The following is an 18,342-nucleotide window of genomic DNA, read 5'->3' as shown; positions in this document are numbered from 1 at the left end:
CTTCTAAGCCTGAACTGTGCCTCCGGATCTTATAGAGGTAAAAAAGTGAAATGTTTATGGTCACACCCCTATGCACACTTACATGGGAGTAAGCTCCACTAAGCACTGTAGGACTTACTTCCAAGCAACCATGCAAAGGATAAGTTAATTGTAGAGCACCAACTACTTAAGAAGCAAATAACTGAAATAATAGGGTTAGCAAGCAGTACAGCTGACATCACACAGAAATGGAGAACAGGAACAAGGGGCTAAGAATGAAGACTGGAACTCTCCAAAGATGGCTTCTTGCTAGGAGTCCCTGCAGTGCCTCCTTTCAAAAGAGCAGAAGCATTTATCAGAACAGCAGAAATCTGGGATTCATGAAGAATTCATAGAGATGTTATTTATGAACTTCTTCTGTCAGTGTTAATGGAATTCCTTCCTATCACAGTTTTCCTTCTTTCCTTTTTAAAACGCACACAAACTATCTATAGATCTACACACAGACACACACACATATATGGTTTTATAAAATTATGTTAACTAAAGTAGAAACAAAGCATTAGATGAAACAGAGCTCAAATATTACAGTACGGTTTGAGCACACACAAGATTAAGCATGATTTTATCAGTTTATCCTTCTCACTCATCCTTCTCCAACAACTAATACTCAGGATACTCCCCTCTGTACACATGAATTCCTTTTAGTAAAAAGCACCATGAATGTTAATCCCTTTTGAAGCTATCTAAGCCAGTGACCATCAATACAGTTTAAGACAGCAAATTCCATAAAGTAATTATGTATTGTGTGAAGAGGGATCTTCTTCTCTCTACCCTGATCCTACTAGAAATCAACTTCTTTGGCCGGCCTTGTATGATGACACAAGAGAAATCTAATCTTTCCCTATTGTTTTGAATAAATTGATGGGCAGTGTTGCATGTTTTGGTGAGCTGCCATTTCTGCCAGGCCCAGGGTTCACTGCTGCTCCCAATACGTCCTGGGGAGGGCTCTTGAGCAATACACCTTCCATGCTTCGCCTTCACCCTGTCCCTCAGCAAGTGAGCCTGCTTGTTGCAACAGGTCCAGGAGGGAACTCTTCTCCATCAGCCTCCTGTGGGCACTTAGCAGGTGCTCAGCTCTGCTGATCCTTGATGCCAGCCCTGTACATGACCTGAATAACACTTTTTGGGAGTCAGGTGGGTTCTGTTGCAATTTTAATGGCAGACTCTAATGATAAGGTCACAGAAAATATAGCCATGTTCCTCACCATAGCCATCAAAACCAGGTTAGTTACTAAATGGAAAAGTGGTCAATCAAAATTTTATGTATTTTAAACTATTTCTGACTGTTCACACATTTTATTATTTTAAAAGGCACAATTCGTGTGCACATATATGCATTTTCTCTCTGCTGTGGTTGTCTTGATAACATATGTTTGATGTTCAATGTCTGTAGACCAAATAACCAAAATGACTGATTTAACTGATTCATTTAGTGGATCACAACAATCTTGGCTAAAAAGCACAGAACTGTACAAATGTAATGAATCAACATGATAACATTATTAATATGTCACCTACAGGAGAGATCAGTTATTTCATTTATTTGATTCCACTAAATAATCGTTTCTCAAAAAATAACTTGAAGTGATTCCATAGTGAAAATATCAATAAAGGTAATTACAAAAATTCCCTATGTCAAACCAATTTTATATGTCAGGACAGTTTCAAATCCAACACAGTCGCAGATTAGATAGATTTTCCCCTTACAAGGCTTGTTGAAAAGGGAGGGTCTTTGATAGGCACAGAAAAGAGAGATGGCACCTGAAGAGTAATGGAAGGATACTTCGAGGAGAATGTGCCACCACACTAAAGGCCCAGATTCTACAAGGTCGGATGGATGTCCTAATAATGGTATCTGATTTTGTAAACATTAGGTGTGCTCCCCCAACCCACTGGATGTCTTTTTCGAAATAAAAAGCCCCCAAACACTTTAACTCTTCAATATAGCGAAGGAGCAGGTGGTTATCAAGTCATCTGACAGCCCTAACGAAATGAATGATACACTAGACTCCACAGGCTGATGGCATAATTAACTCAATGTAAGATTCTGAAAAACTATGCAAAGTTGCTTCAATTTAGCAAGTCTCATGAAAACAAAGGGGAGATGCAAAGCAGCACTACACCTAAAAAGCCAGCAACAGGTACCCCATGGTACAAACTGAAAAAGCATTTATCACATTATACCTGATTTCCATGAAGGTCCAAGACATCAAGGCTTACAAGGTTATCCAGGTTTGATATTCTCCTTATTCTGAAACATTCAAGCATTCAAGAAGTACTTTTATTTCAAGGAGGGGAAATTTATTCCCATTTGACCCCTGCCCAGGCTTTAATCTACTATGGGCTTCTGTCCAGCATAACCAACCACCCGAGGATCTAATCCCAAGCAGAATGCCAGTGCATCCCAGAACCTCCAGCATACACAGGTCCCCAATGTGAAGGCAAGGACAGTGGGATTCAACCACAGATCTACCCCTGCTGCTAACGTAAATGGTAAAGCCAACATGCTGAACAGAGGCAGAAAAAAAGGGAAGACCTCCATACACCAGCTTGAAATTGTATGGATTCTGGAAGTGGAGTGCTTAGCAAGAAGGTGGATACAGGACAAGATGCAACAGCAAACTTGGGAAAACAGCAGCTTCTGAGACTTCTTGCAGTATTAAGCATTCCAATAAAGGAGAGTGAAATTATGAATCTCCTAGCAATCTGTTCCTGACTGGCACCAGGAACTCACCCTCCTCCAATCCAAGGGTGGTTAGAAGTAAATAAAGAAGAAAGCCCCACTTAATTCATAGTTACTTGTGGTTTGTCCCATATTCAGACTTGCATTAATAGCCGCAACTGAACCACCTCCCCTCCGAGTTTGAGGCATCTCGAGTGTGTGGAAGAGGATCTTGCATTTCTCCTCCACTCTTACCCGGTTCCCGGTTGAGACCAGCAGGAGTGGTGAGTAAAGCTTGGAAAGAGTCTCAGAGGAAAATGTTGGGATTTCCTAGGGAGGTGGTGTGCCATTCTGCAGTGCTGCGGGGAGGGAGCCTCACAGAAGGAGGACGATTTCCTCAGGCTCCCCTCACACAAGACAGGGAAAAGCTGGCAGGGCAAAGTTGGGACTCTTTCTGAGGTTAGCTCCTGCTCCTAGGCTATCCCAGCCCCGATATTCTCAGATAGTACGGAGTCTTTATCATGTATAGTTTGGCTTGCTCTCTAGCAGAGTGCAAGCTGGTATAAGATACTCTGTTTTTCTACTTGTTCAATGTTTTATGATGTTTTTATATACAGTGGTACCTCGGTTTAAGAACAGCTCTGTTTACAAACTATTCGGTATACTAATTCTGCAAAATCGGAAGTAGTGTTCCGGTTAGCAAACTTTATCTCGGTCTACGAACAGAAGCCGAATGGTAGAAGGGCACCTGCAGCGGGAGGCCTCATTAGGTAAAGCGTGCCTCAGTTTAAGAACGGCTTTGGTTTAAGAACAGACTTCCAGAACAGATTACATTTGTAAACCGAAGTACCACTGTATTCTATATGCCACCCAGAGGGATATTAATAGTAATAATCTTACTCTTATTATTTTTTATTATTCAAAGCCAATATGTACATTTCTGCCATCAACTGAAAAAAAATTTGCAGAGCTTATTAGGGTCTTGAAATATGCATGCTGCCGATTTCACCATTTTTTTAAAAAAATGTATTTTTTTAAAAGATTTATTGGTTTACAAAAGTATGTGCAATATCTCTTTTTCCAAGTTACATTTTCTACAGATCAGTTTCATTTTTTGAGACATTAGTGTTACATTAGGAAGAGAAGGGGGAAAGAGGTGGGGGGAACGGTAAGTGGGGTGGGGTCAGGTGGTGATGTTTCTATTTTACTTAATGTATGTGCGGGGTTTGGTGTCAGCGTCGCTTGTGCAGGTTCTCTTTACTATTCACTGGTGTTCCTTTGGTGGTGAGAGGTTGGGGTTGGCCTAGGGTCTGGTTGTTCATTTGGGGTTGGCTGTGGTGGTCGTTGTTTCCATGTGTGAGTGGAGTGGCTGGGTGTTTTTGGATCAGGTTAGCCATATTGATTCATATGCTATTGGTGGATTCTTGTCATTGTCTTGTTGGGCTGTATATGTGATAAAAGGGAGCCACACCGGGGTGAAGGCGTCTTCTTCTATTTGTCCCCGTGTCAGTTTCAGTTTATTGGGTAGTTTTTCTCGTAAGGCTGTTTCCCATACTACTTGGTACCATTGGTCCATGCTTACTCCTGACGGGTTTCTCCAGTGTCTGGTTATGATGTTTCTGGCTGCTGAGAGTAGGTGGGTGATGAGTTCTTTGTGATGTGAGTGGGAATTATTGTCTTGGAAGATGTTTAGTAGGGCCAGTTCTGGGGTGATTTCTAATACTTGCTTAGTTATTTTGCATATTACTCATATAGTTAGATTTTGGGGCATTCCCACCACATGTGGGGGTATGTACCTGTGGAAGTGCACTCTCTTCAGCATTCTGATGAGGTTCGTGGGTGTATTAGTGCTAATTTCCTCGGTGTTAGGTACCACCTGTGAGTTTCAGAGTGAGTTCTTTCCTTTTCATTGATATGGATTTAAAGAGAGGTTTAGACCAAATTCTGGTCCACTGAGTGGGGTTAATCTATGCCTATGTCGTCTTCCCATTGTTTTTTGATTACGTCTAGGGGGTTTGTGGGATTTTGGAGTAGTATTTTGTATACTGCGGATACCATCCTTTTGCCATTTCCCTTTGTCGTTAGGAGGAGGTTTTCAAAGGTTGTCAGAGGCCTAGTTGCTGCTGATTTTACTACTGGATTGTTTACAAGGGCATGTAATTGGTGGTGTGTCAGCCAGGGCATTTGGGTGTCTTCTAGTTTGTCTTGTATTTCTTGTGTTGATAAGGGTTTGTTATTTTGATAGAAGTCGGTTAAGCGATATAAGCCTTTGGTTTGCCAGGTTTTTATCTGGAGATTTTGTGCTGTGTGATGGAATAATGGGTGGTACGCCAGGGGAATTAGTGGGGCTGGGGCTTGGGCTGGGGACAGTTTACCTACTTCTGCTTTCCATGCTTTAAGCATGGTCTGTGTGTACCTGTTTAGTGTTGTGGGAATTTTCCTCCGTTTGGGAGGAATGGGTATGCTGTGGTGCAGGTATTTTCAACTGTGTCCCTCTCCAGGTGTATTCATTGTTTTCTCTCATCTTCTAGTATATATGGGATTATGTGACGTACTTGGTTGGCAATATAATATGCTTCTATGTTGGGGATTTCCCATCGTCCTTCTGAGGACGGGAGGTGCAGGTATTTGGGGCCATTTATGGAGTTGGGCTGGGGGAATCCAGGTTGGGAGGGTTTGGAATAGGTAGGTTAGTTTTCGGAGGGTGATCGTTTTGATCATGGCTATTTTGTCTGAGAGAGTGAAGTTCATGTTGTTCCATCTCTTTAGGTCTTTGTTAATTTGTCGTCACAAGGGGTTGTAGTTGTGGAGCTATAATTTATTGAGGTTTCTGGTTATTTGTACCCCTAAGTATCTGAACTTGGTGTGGCAAAGTTTTACCTTGGTGACGTTAGCGCAGGCATAGGCAAACTCGGCCCTCCAGACGTTTTGGGACTACAACTCCCATCATCCCTGACCACGAGTCCTGTTAGCTAGGGGTGATGGGATTGTAGTCCCAAAACATCTGGAAGGCCAAGTTTGACTATGCCTGCGTTAGCGAGTTCTTTTTGGATGTGAGGAGCGGTGCTGAAGCACATAGCTTCCAACTTTGCAAAATTCACCTGTTGGCCCGACACCATTGCAAATGTAATGAGTTCTCTGATTAGGGAGGTTGCTGTGTTTATGGGGTCCGCAAAGAGACCTACCGTATTTTTCGCCCTATAGAGCGAAAAATACGATAATTTATAGGTTCAGTTTCACCCATGTTGTCAGTTTACACTTCACTGTACTGTAGAAGTAGCCAAGACTAGCACAGGTCATGCACTGAATTTGGGCAAAGCATGCCTGTGTGCGTATAATTACATAATTTGGCCCAACTTTAACGGTCTCTGTCTAATAACCGATCAATTCTGTCTACTCCATTTGCTTCTACACTCCTTCCCACTGGCAGCCCATGTTCCCACTTGCCCTGGGCTTTGTATGCTTCTGAGAAGTTGGAAGGTTAATAAACATACCATAATATTTTGGCAGCTGAGGTAGTGACTTTTGAGGGTTCGTTTCAAGGTACACCTATGGAGATTTCAAAATCTACAGTCTGCATTCACCCCAGGTTGTGTTCTTGCTTGGGGAACAAATTGCCAAAACTGCTATTCTTTTTCTCATATCCACAAATTCTGTACCTTAGTTTTATACCACAGTCACCTCTGTATTGTCACATGTCCAAATTAGTCAGGGCTGGCTTTGACTTTGCAAGCAGACAGCTAGGTAAGTCGTGATTCCCAAGCAATAATAAGTAGATTATGTTGCATTCCGTCTCTGCCAACCGTGGGGGGAGTATTTGACATTACAGTGAACACACCCTATGGAAGTTTCACAGAGAACACTGGAAAAGTATTTTTTTAAGTATGTCAAGGTCCCCTCCCTTTTTTACCTGTTATTTCCTAACAAAAGGACACGGAGGGACCTTAGTGTAGTAAGGCCGCTGATTTCCTCTATCTGATTATCATACAGATCTAAGAAAACAAGATGCTGCAAATTAGAGATATTCTGGATCCGTGTTATGCAGTTATGCTGGAAGCTCAGCAGACGAAGGTGCTCTTCTCCATCAATAATTGGGCAAACAGTCAGCTTTTGTCTAGGAGGGGGAAAGTTTTAAGAAATGTTTAGTACAGGTGACAACAAACACAGGGAATCACTGCCACTGTGATCCACGCGACGGTCACCTCCAGACTGGATTATTGTAATTCTCTCTTCGTGGGGCTGCCCTTGAGACTGACCCAGAAACTCCAGCGGGTGCAGAATGCCACGGCGATACTCCTTATGGGGTCTTCGCTGCGAGATCACATTCCTCTGGTACTATACCAGCTGCACTGGCTCCCGGTGGAGTACAGGATCAGGTTTAAGGTGCTGGTTTTAACCTTTAAAGCCCTATATGGCCTAGGACCCTCGTACCTATGGGACCGCCTCTCCTGATATGCCCCACAGAGGAACCTACGGTCTGCAAATAAAAACATCCTGAAGGTCCCAGGCCACAGAGAGGTTAGGCTGGCCTCAACTAGAGCCAGGGCCTTCTCGGCTGCGGCTCCAATCTGGTGGAACGCTCTGTCACAAGAGACCAGGGCCCTGCGGGACCTGACACCTTTCCGCAGGGTCTGCAAGACAGAGTTGTTCCACCAGGCCTTTGGTTACGGCGCAGCCTGACTCCCTCCTCTGGCAACCTGCACAGAATTTTGCCTAACGGTTGCCACCAATTTGATTTTAATTAATTTTTATAATGAAATGTTTTAAAATGTTTGATTATTTGATTGTTTGATTATTTGATTGTTGTTAGCTGCCCGGCTGGGGAGGGCGGGATATAAATAAAATTTATCATTTATCATTTATCAAGTGTTGGCATGACTGAAGCAGTGAGAAAAAAGGTAGAGGTATCAGCATACTCAGGAGAAGTCCAAGGTTTTCAAAACCACAAAAATATCAGGAAGTCAAAAAGACTGCAATGAGGACAGAGCATGCACTGTAGCCATGAGTACCCATTAAAAGAGAAAACCCGAAAACCAGGGGGAAGTGGCAGTGCAAAGGACCTGATTTCCCAAACAGGTAAACTCCTGTTCTGAGGGAGCATCTTGCCCTCAAATATTCCACAGTACTTTATTCAAACTTCCGTTGTTGTTTAAATCCATGATTTTTCTATCAGCTTTCTCCATCCCTGCTTTATTCAACCTTTTGCGGTTATTTTAACCACCATTTTCCCCCAACCCTCGATGTTTCTCCTTTCTCACTCCCATGCCGTGTCCACTGCTGTTGTGCAACCTTCCTTCTCTTTTGTTTCCCTCCACCACCCCGACTTCATGGAAATCCAGGATTGTGATATGGCACTACAAATCCTCCTATGGGGGTTGTGCAGCCTTACCTTTTTATGTACATAGGAATAAAACCATTGAAGTTCTAGCCATTGAAGTACTAGCCACTGCTCATGATTTTCCCAGACAGACTAACAGTGCAATTCTATTCTAGTCAGAAATAAGTATCACTGAATTCAAATGGGGCTTACTCCCAGGTAAATGGGATTATGACTGTGTCCTAAGGCTGCAATCCTATGAGTATGTGTGATATGATATCATAACACCTTCTATGTAAACATGTACATTACTGTGAAAAGCATCACCCACCAATTCTATTTTTACCTTTCAAGGGTCAGCCTGTCAGAATGCTGCATTTTCTCTTCTGCAGTTCGGTGCACTAGGGGAAAAGCAGTGTTCCCATAAGTGATATTATCTAATAGAAAAATAAACATTTAAAGGAATTTAACTTTTAAAAAGCACACATATTACCATTTTACTGTCCAATGATACACGTGCCTAACTAGCTCTAGCAACAAACATGAGAGACTTGATGCCAAGGTTGCAATGCCAGAGTTAAGGAAGGGGATGTGCTCCTTATGCGCCAGTCGGAAGCAGTATTGTTGGGAAATGCTTGTAAGTGACATGGCAATATGGCACATGGAAGGAAAGTATGTATATTCTAATTTCATATCTATGCTTATAAGGTCCAAATTAGCCATGACTATACAGGAAAGAGAAGTCAGGGTTATTGTGGAAATATTATTCCTCTTGTTGGGCAGGGCAAACTATGGATCTAAGTGTATAGCTACAATCAGCAAGTAGGCCCTGTTGGTAGTTCTGCCTCTAACTGCTGCCCAGCTCACATGGACCCATGACAGGGCCTTCTTGGTGGTGGTTCCATCTGTGGAATACCCTCCCTGGTGAGGCGCATCTGTCTGTCTCACTCCCCAGGTGTTTGAAGGCTTATAGGCACTGGCCAAAGCAACCATGAAATTAATAACTGTGAGGGTATGTATGTTACATTTATGATATGTGGGATCGTGTTTCCAGTATAACATTAAATAAAAACATTGATGATGATGATGATGATAAAAATAATAATAATGTGAACCAGCATGGTATAACTCCATAGCCTTCCCCAACCTTAGGATGTTTTGCACTATAGTTTCCATTATCCCTGGTCACTGGTGACACTGGCTGGGGCTAATGCAAGCATAGGCAAACTCAACCATCCAGATGTTTTGAGATTACAATTCCCACCATCCCTGACCACTGGTCCTGTTAGCTAGGGACAATGGGAGTTTGTGCCTTCTTAATGTTTCAGACTACAAGTTAGGGAAGGCTGGATTAAGAGCGCCAGACTGGGGAGCTGCAGGTTCAAACCCCTGCTTGGTCATGAATCTTACTGACCAATCACAATATATCAGTCTAACCTGCATCATGGGATTGTTCTAAGGATAAAGCATGACTGGGGTGGGGAGATCCATGGAAGACTTGAATATATTACTTAACTATAATAATTAAATACAATACTGATGAATATAAATATTATATGAACTGGAATAAACAAGCATTGGAAGATATGAGAAAGGTGGAAAGGAAGATGCAGTGCCCGTTATGCGAAGAGGAGCAGAGGCACAGAACAGGGCTGAGATCTTTACACAGATGCCCAACGTTCAACCCAGCTTCATACCTAGCATGAAACCTAGCAATGATAATTGTATTATTATTTGTTTGTTTGTTTGTTTATTCATTCATTCAATTTATCAGAAGATCCAAAGGTAGTGGGATACAACTAATAATTGTACTTATTAGTTACTGCCTCAGATAATGAAGGTAGTACACAGGTATCGTGGCTAGTTACCAATGACAGCCTTACCATCCATGTATTTGTCTAATCCCCCTTTAATGCCATCCAAATTGGTCACCCTCACAACGTCTTGCAATAGCAAAATTCCTTCTGTCCAGCCTAAATTTACCACCATTCACTTTCACTGGATGCCCCTACTGGGTTCTAGTTCTATGAAACATAGAAACATTTCTGTTTCTCCATATCAGCCACATCATGCTCACCTCTATCATGTCCTCCTTTACCTGTATTTCAACAGACGCCAAATGTTTGGAGGCCTGCTTTATCCACCACATCAGTGCTCATCACTTACCTGAAATATTTGGACTAGCATTATGACAGCCCTGTTGAAGTCTGTATTTTGAAGGGTTAGGAAAGGAGGAATCTCCAAATGTTGCCAGAGAGCCTGCACCATATTTCACCTCCATGCCGGGAATATCTGCAAAATTTGGTGCTACAGGGACATACAACTTTTTACTGCGTGATAAAGGACTTAATCTTCCATCGGCTGGGGGGAAAATATATATATAAGGGTTATGACAGTGCTGCTCATCAAAATACAGAACTACAGTTGCAGTCCTTTGCACTCCTTGGCACACTAACTTGGGATGAAGTCCCTTTGAAATCAGCCGGTATGCTATAATTTATCAGCTATACGTGAGAATTTCACAAATTATCATACTTGCTATGACCACTGTCTCCCTCCATGTGTTATAGACTCAACTTCTACATGCATAGGAGAGAGCCTACATGAGTAGAAAAGGCTCCACAGTATGGAAGTTACCCCTCCAACTCATGGAAAGAAACAGAGACTGCAGTCAGGGGCAGAGCTAGAATGATCATCTCCTATCCCCCTCATCAAGCAGATTATTATTATTATTACAGTTATTCACTGCTTACTACATCCAGTGACTCAAAGCGGCATACATATGTAAAAAGTATATACAAATACAAACGCTGAACACAACACCAAAATAATAAAACACCAGTATTTCCTAGAACATGCATGTCAAATGTGGATGACCTGTGACTTTGGAAGCCCCTGCAAAAGTTTTAAGAACCTGTTTGGACTGGGGCTCCCCAACACATCCCCACTGGGTGTGTCAGCCACCCTTTTATGTGTTTGCTGCAGGCAACATCAATGCAACAGCAGAAAATTCACAGTAACTGTATCTGCCGTGTGGATCTCAAAGTGGTCCTAAACTAGAAAAAAATCTATGGTTTGCCTGCAGACAGCTTTGCTACCTATTTCAAGAAACAGTGAGAAATTAAATTACAAATAATGAAAATATGCTACAGCTGTAAAAACATTTATTCTTTTCATGGTTGGCATGCAAACTTTAAGAAAGAGGAGTCAGTCTCACAATGTTACCTTGTTTTCCTGAATAGTTCTTTTCAAGATCATGCTGCAAGAATCTGTTATGAAGATACGGCTGCTCTTTGTGTAATCTGAACTCAAGCTGCAACAGAAATTATTACAACAAACCATTATACGTCAATGCAAACAAATGAGAAAGTAAGAAAAACATGGATCTGCATGTATTGGGACTGCAATAAGGCTGCAATCATACACACATTTTTCTGGAAATAAGTTCCACTTAACTCAGTGGGACTTACTTCTGAACATACAGGTATAGATAGGATTGCACTGTGACCTTGGTTTCAGATGTAGACTGGAAATTTCATATAACAGCCCAAGGATATGTTGGTGTGGTTGGGAAGTTCAGTCCAGGCACAGGAAACTGGATACAGAGAACTACTTCCATATGTGGAAAGGCCATCACTCAGTGGTAGAGCTTTGCAGGCAAAATGCCCCAGGTTCAACCCAGGGAGGGGTGGAAAAGTCCCCTGCATGAGATCCTGGAGAGCCGCTGGTGGTGGTCTATGTAGACCAGGGGTGGCCAACTCCCAAGAGACTGCAATTTACTCATAGAGTTAAAAACGGGCAGTGATCTACCCCCTTTTGGGGGGGGGTTCAGGTCAAAGTTGTTGAACTTTTCTTAGGGAGGAGAAAAGCCCAGTTTTTAGGGGTTCAGGTCAAGAATGCTGAGCTTTTTTCAGGGGACCCAAACTTGTTGAGATTCTTTGGGGGGAGCCACTGATCTACCAGTGATCTACCACAGATGTCCAGTGATCTACCGGTAGATCACGATCTATCTGTTGGACGTGCCTGATGTAGACAATACACACAAAGACAATATAAATGGACCAATCTGTTTCAGTATAAGGCAGCTTCCTATTGTCCTATCAATAGTTCCATTAAGTTGTACCCCTTCCCCTCACCACACATATAACCAACCATGTGTATGATGTTGAGAATACCAATGTACACTTCTATGTCAGTATCACATTTCATAATATTCACAACAGGGGGCAGTCAATGCCTCACTGTGCATGTGGGATTCCCTTACAGTTTGGGACAGAGAAAGAGATGTACAGTAAATCTGCAATTTGCACTCACTTTACATGCACAATCGCAACATTATCTGGAGGGAATAAATAAGCAACAGAGAGCAGAGTCTCTTCGTTTATTTATTCCCACAGACACACATGTACACCCAGAGGATTTCCCTTGCTTACCATGCTTTGGGGAGATGATGGCAGGGCCCTGGGAAGCTCCCAGAACCCTTGCACCTCCTTCCCAAAGGCTGGGAAGCAAGGTGGCACCTCACCTACTGGGCTTTGGGAAGGAGACACAAGGGTTCTGGGATGCTGCCAGTTCCTGGGTTTCCTCAATTTGAGCAATTTTGCAATTCAGCACAGACCCCTAGAATCGAACCCCCACATAAGTTGTAGGTCCACTGTATATTAACCAGCTGCTTTAATGCTATGCCTCATGCTGCTCAGATAGACCATTAGTGCATTGCGTTTGAATGCTTCTTTTTCAAGACATGCAGACAGGATATCTTAATAATATCTATCAACTGAAAGAAAGGAGTGATTTACTGGAGCACACGGTTAATATGAGGCTGTGTACTCATAGATACAGTATACATTTAAAAGACAACCAAGTGGTGCCAGTAAAGAAATTGAAAAAGGAGTTGGCAGCAATGTGCCCTGCCTGGATCACCTACCAAGGCAATAAAAATCAGTAGCCGAGTGAGGTGCTGCTGGCTATTCTCACCAATGATGTAGCGTATATAGATACGTGTGTTTTCATGTCCTGGATCACTATTATTATTACTATTACTATTATTATATTTATATGCTGCCCATCTGACTGGACTGCCCCAGCCACTGAGGGTAACTCACAGGGTGACAACAAAATATATAAAACACAATAAAACATCAAACATTTGATCAGCCATTGTCAACCTGGAGCCCTCCAGATGTTTTGGACTACAATACTCATCAGCTCCAATCACTACTGCCAAACTTGCTGGGGCTAATGATTGTTGTAGTCCAAAACATCTGGAGGACACTAGATTGACAAAGGCTACATTAGATCATATGCACAGTTACAAATCATATGGGAAATTTCATTGAAAGCATTGTACTCTATCATTTGATGACACAAAACATCAAATACACTGGACAACTGTGTACAGCTGTATTTCAATAATAAAAAATCAGGTCTCACAGGCTTGGTTCTTTCTGCTGCTGATGTACTCTGGAGAACCAGCTGAAGCCCATAATTGTTGGCCTGGAAATTGAAGAGGTATTAATAACTTGCAGGAATATATAATTTAAATAACAGAAGGTGAAGAAGGCTAGAAAATCAGATACACTCTATAATCTAATAATCTGAAATAAGTGATGGAAGATCGCTAATGAATCTGCCACCACATCCAGTGACCAGTTTTTGACCACATGTCATATAACAAACATTCCAATGTATGCTAAAGAAAGATTAAAACCTCATATAGATATATATGAATTTAAAAGCAATGGAAATAAAAATTGGAACATAAATAATGATCTGTATGTGGTCACTATATGAATTTTACTGTTTAATTGTTTTTAATGATTTTTTAAAAATACGTTTCTATTTTAGTTGTAAGCTGGCTTAAGTCCCTATTAGGAAAAAAGGTGGGATATACTAATAATAATACAGTAATAATAATAATAATAATAATAATAATAATAATAATAATAATTACAGATGAAGGTGATAACATACACTAGTGGTCAAAATTGTGGAAACCTTTTGGGAAAAGTGTATTTCCAAGGTTTAATGGCTCATAACACCACATATTTTTGGAGTAATACCATAAAATTATATAATCAATGGAAAGATAATTTAATGAAGAATGTAATGCAACAAAGTTTGTTCAATTTTCTGTATTCTATCAAACGTTATAGCCAAGTAACCAGAAAAAAGGAAGCACAACTTGCTTAGGTTGATATGCAGTAGCTTTCCTTTATTTGAATGTAGCTAATGAGCAGGAGTGTTAGAGAGCCAATCAGGTATCATCTTGTTTTGGCAATGATTCAATCAATGTCAGAGTAGGATTCAGCTACTGATGAGATGTATTTATTGTACTGGAGATGAGAGGAGGACATTTTCAGTTGGTTGATTCTTTTGTGTTCTTTCATTTAGTAAGCTTGTAAAACGTAATAAAATTAAAGAAATGGCACAAAGAGTTGACTGGTCAACCAGAAAGCGATGTGAAATAGTACTATTAAGTGAACAAGGCTAGAGTTATGAAGAAATTAGAAAAAAAAATTCTAATTTTTTGAAGAGGTATCAGGAGACTCAGCCACTACAAAATCAGACTGGTAAAGGCAGGAAAAGGTGCAGAGCAGCAAGTGATGATAGAAGAAATGAGAGGCTGTGCCTATGTGACAGAAGAAAATCATCTGGGTGTATCCAAGATGACATGGTGCAATGTAATGTGAAGTTGAGTGCAAGGACTGTTCAACACAGACTGCAGGAATATTGTCTAAATGCTAGAATTCCAAGGAAAAGGTCATCGTTATCTCTCAAACAAAGATTCAGAAGGGGAAACTGGGCATGTTAACTGGACAGCGGAACAATGGGACAGTGTTATTTGGAGTGATGAGACCCAAATCTCCTTGCTTGGTAGTGAGGGCATGAAATACGTGAGGAGAAGATTTACATCCTACTTGCATTACATCTACCGTGAAACACTCAGTTAGCGTTATGATCTGGGGTTGTGGGACAGCAAAAGGTGTGGGCAGAATTTGCGTCATTAATGGGAATGTAAATGCCCAGAAATACATGGCCCAGACCTTAACCCAACTGAAAATCTATGGAGCTGACTAAAGAAACTTGTTAGTCAGAAACAACCCAGCAATAAAACCCAATTAATACAGGCAATAATTCAATCTTGGTTTAACATTATTACAGCTGCAGAACTAAAAAACTTGATTCACTGCATGGGAAGGCATCGTAAGGCCATAATTAAAGCTAAAGGTTTCCAAACTAAATATTAACTGACATGGTGAAAAATTTTGTATATCTCATTTTTTCTATGTGTTTCACATTTCTTTTTTATGACTGCTGTTGTAATAAATAATCCTTCATAAAAGTTATTGCATTACATTCTTCATTAAATTATCTTTCCATTGATATTTAATTTTATGGTATTACTCCAAAAATAAGTGGTGTTATATGCCATCAAACCTCGGAAATACACTTTCCCCCAAAGGTTTCCACAATTTTGGCCACTAGTGCACACATAATAACAATAAATACAGATGTATGTGTATTTATTATTACATTCATTTGCATCATCATCATCATTATTATTATTATTATATTTATATCCTGCCTTTTTCCAGCACCTTACTTGTTTTTGCATCCATATAAATAAGGATGAGAAAACGTTATATAGGTAGATGAATATTAAATATATGGATTCAAGAGCGTGAAATACACAAATGCAGGAGGGCCCGTCAGGCGACCCCCCCCCCCGCCTCTCCCTTTGTGTCTCCTCAGAGCGCCCCCCCCCCCGCCTACCGAGACGGCGTGTCCCGGTCGGGCCCCGGCGACGGCCGGCCGGCACTTGCTGGGCACCATGGCAACGGGCTCCTCCTCCTCCTCCTCCTCCCGCGGCGGCGGCGGCGGCGCCCAAACCCCTCCGGGCGACGGACGCCTCCTCCCGCTCCCCTTCGGCCGGAAGCCACCCGGCAGTCGCCATAGCAACCGCGGCGCTTCCGGACAAGGCCCCGCCCTCCCGCTCCCTCCTTTCTCTCGAGGCTTCGAAGCGAACTTGGCGGGGCGGAACTCTCGGCTTTCCCGGACTCACCGGCAGCGCTTGGCTGAGGCTGATGGGAGCATCCTGGAGGGCTGCCCGCCGCCCTTAAAGACATCGGCCTTCACGGGGACGCTCTCCGTGGGAGCCCAGGGCTTTCTTCCGGTTTTGGAAAGGCGCCCCGAGAATCACAGACTCGTAGAGGGTCGTCCAACCCCCTGCAATGCAGGAATACTGACACGTGCCAGTCTCCCATCTAATTCAAAAGCATGCTGCACCCTGCTTAGCTTGGAAAATATGCTAGCAGTTTTGTTGCCCGCTGCAAGAGAAAGAGGCCATTAAACTTGATAAACTGTTGTTGTTGGCATCCATCTGTCTCAGGAGATAAAGGAGGAGTGCACTTGGAAGGTTACAGCACCAGCTTTGACTGGAGAGACCGATACAGGAGAGACATGTTTTGTTGCAGCTGGGGCAAATGAAGGTATCCGCTTGTGCCACTGCAGATGCACCAGGGGATTTCTTCTCTCTACACTCCTCTCAGTGGTCATTCCTCCTGTGGTCACTGCTGTGGATACACAACATGTCTGTCTCCAGGTGCTGCCAGGGATTCCCACATGACAGGGTTAATGCTGCCTGCCCTCTTGTCATGTTGGCAGACATCTTTGCCTGAAGCCATCTCCCCTCCCAGGACGGGTCTTTGAGGATCCTGCCATCTTCCATTCTGCGGACATGACCAACCCAGCATAGATGTCTCTGAGACAGAAGTGCAAGCATGCTGGTAACATGAGCTTGGAACAGCACATCTTTGTTTGTAGTTCTGTCCTGCCATGTGATGCCCAGAATCTTCCTGATGCAGCACATGTGGAAGAGGTCGAGGCATTGCTCCTGCGGCCAAATGTCAGGTGCAACCAGCTAAGTCACAAGGGGAGTGAGGTGACACCTCCTGACTACCCTTTTAGCAACATTCACATGGAAGCTGGAGGTGTGGGTTGCATGAGGCACCTGCCTTGCCCCACCCCTATGGCGAGGGCTGGGGAACCTGTGGCCCACCAGATGTTGCCGGATTCCTATCAGGCCCTGGTCTCAGTGGCCAATACTCAGGGATGGGGGAGCTGGGCTTCAGCAGCATCTGGAGAAGATGCCATTGTGTTATTTAAGGACATCAGAAGAATCTGCTGGATTGAGTTGAGATTCCTGCACTGCAGGAGGTTGAACTAGATGAGCTTTGGAGTCCCTTCCAACTCTACTATTCTATTATCTAGTCCAGCATCCTCTTCTCCCAGTAGCTAACCAGATGCCTGTGGGAAACAACAAGGAGGACCTGAGCACAAGAACTGCTTCCCCTCCTGTAGTTTCCAGCAAGGAGTACTCAGAAGCATTGCTTCCTTCAGTTTTGGAGGCAGAGCACAGCCATCGCTGCTACCAACCATGGATAGACCTCTCCTCCATGAATTGGTCCAGGCCTTTCCAAGTTGGTGACCATCACTGCCTTTTCTGGGAGGTAGTTCCATAGTTTAAATATGCACTACATGAAAAAGTACTATCTTTTATCAGTCCTGAATCTTTCAACATTCAACTTAATTGAAAGTCCACAAGTTGTAGGTAAAGGTAAAGGACCCCTGGACAGTTAAGTCTAGTCAAATTTGACTATGGGGTACAGCACTCATCTCCGGTATTCGTCTGCAGACAGCTTTCCAAGTCATCAAAACCATCAAGCCTCTTGAGCTTGATGATCCTAAGGTCAGCAATTCAAATCCACACAATGGGGTGAGCTCCTGTGGCTTTGTCCCAACTCCTGCCAGCCTAGCAGTTCAAAAGCATACCATTGCGAGTAGATAAGTAGGTGCCGAAGTTGTAGCACTATGAGAGGCAGAAAAACTTTTCTCCATCCCTGTTCTTCCTGCTAGGCATAATTTTATAAACTTCTATCCTGTCACCTCTTTCTTGTCTTTTCTCTGAACAAAAATGTCCCACTTAATCATTTTCACTGCCCTTTTCTGAACCAAGTTTGCCAGATCTACAATATTCAAATGCGACTGTACAATCAGCTTGTGTAATAGCATTCCATCAGCAGTTGCATTTTCCGTTCCTTTCCTATGATCGCATGGAATTTGCCTTTCTCACAGCTAGGTCAACATCTTCAGATGTCCACTATGACCCTAAGGGCTCATTCCTGTCAGTTGCTGCCAGTTCAGACCCTTGAGCATTTATATGAAGTTGAGGGGCTTTGCCCCATATGTTATCACTTGACACTGGTTTAGATTGAATCACATCACCATTTTACTGCCTTTTCACTCCATTCGGATAGAT

At 42.6% G+C, this 18,342-nt stretch overlaps 1 protein-coding gene across 8 annotated transcripts in view; it reads right to left on the bottom strand.

The window, feature by feature from the left end:
* The window catches only part of LRRC49 (leucine rich repeat containing 49), a 92,446-nt gene extending 76,390 nt beyond the window's left edge, over positions 1–16,056 (bottom strand). The window contains exons 1-7 of one of the 8 annotated variants that reach the window (XM_081887673.1): positions 15,798–16,056; positions 13,455–13,517; positions 11,247–11,334; positions 10,188–10,382; positions 8,368–8,458; positions 6,615–6,818; positions 2,227–2,293 (exon numbers count right to left, since the gene is read on the bottom strand). In XM_081887673.1, the coding sequence (XP_081743799.1) occupies positions 2,227–2,293; positions 6,615–6,818; positions 8,368–8,458; positions 10,188–10,382; positions 11,247–11,334; positions 13,455–13,517; positions 15,798–15,857 (768 nt within the window). In that variant the 5' untranslated portion in view covers positions 15,858–16,056. The other 7 variants (XM_081887672.1, XM_081887669.1, XM_081887668.1 and 4 more) reach the window with 7 other exon arrangements.
* Between the last annotated feature and the right edge of the window lie 2,286 nt (positions 16,057–18,342).

Source organism: Podarcis melisellensis, assembly GCF_964234715.1.
Source record: "Podarcis melisellensis genome assembly, chromosome: 14".
NCBI classification, from domain to species: domain Eukaryota; kingdom Metazoa; phylum Chordata; class Lepidosauria; order Squamata; family Lacertidae; genus Podarcis; species Podarcis melisellensis.
The sequence above is the reverse complement of the archived record's forward strand: the minus strand, read 5'-3'. Positions and strand labels throughout refer to the sequence as shown.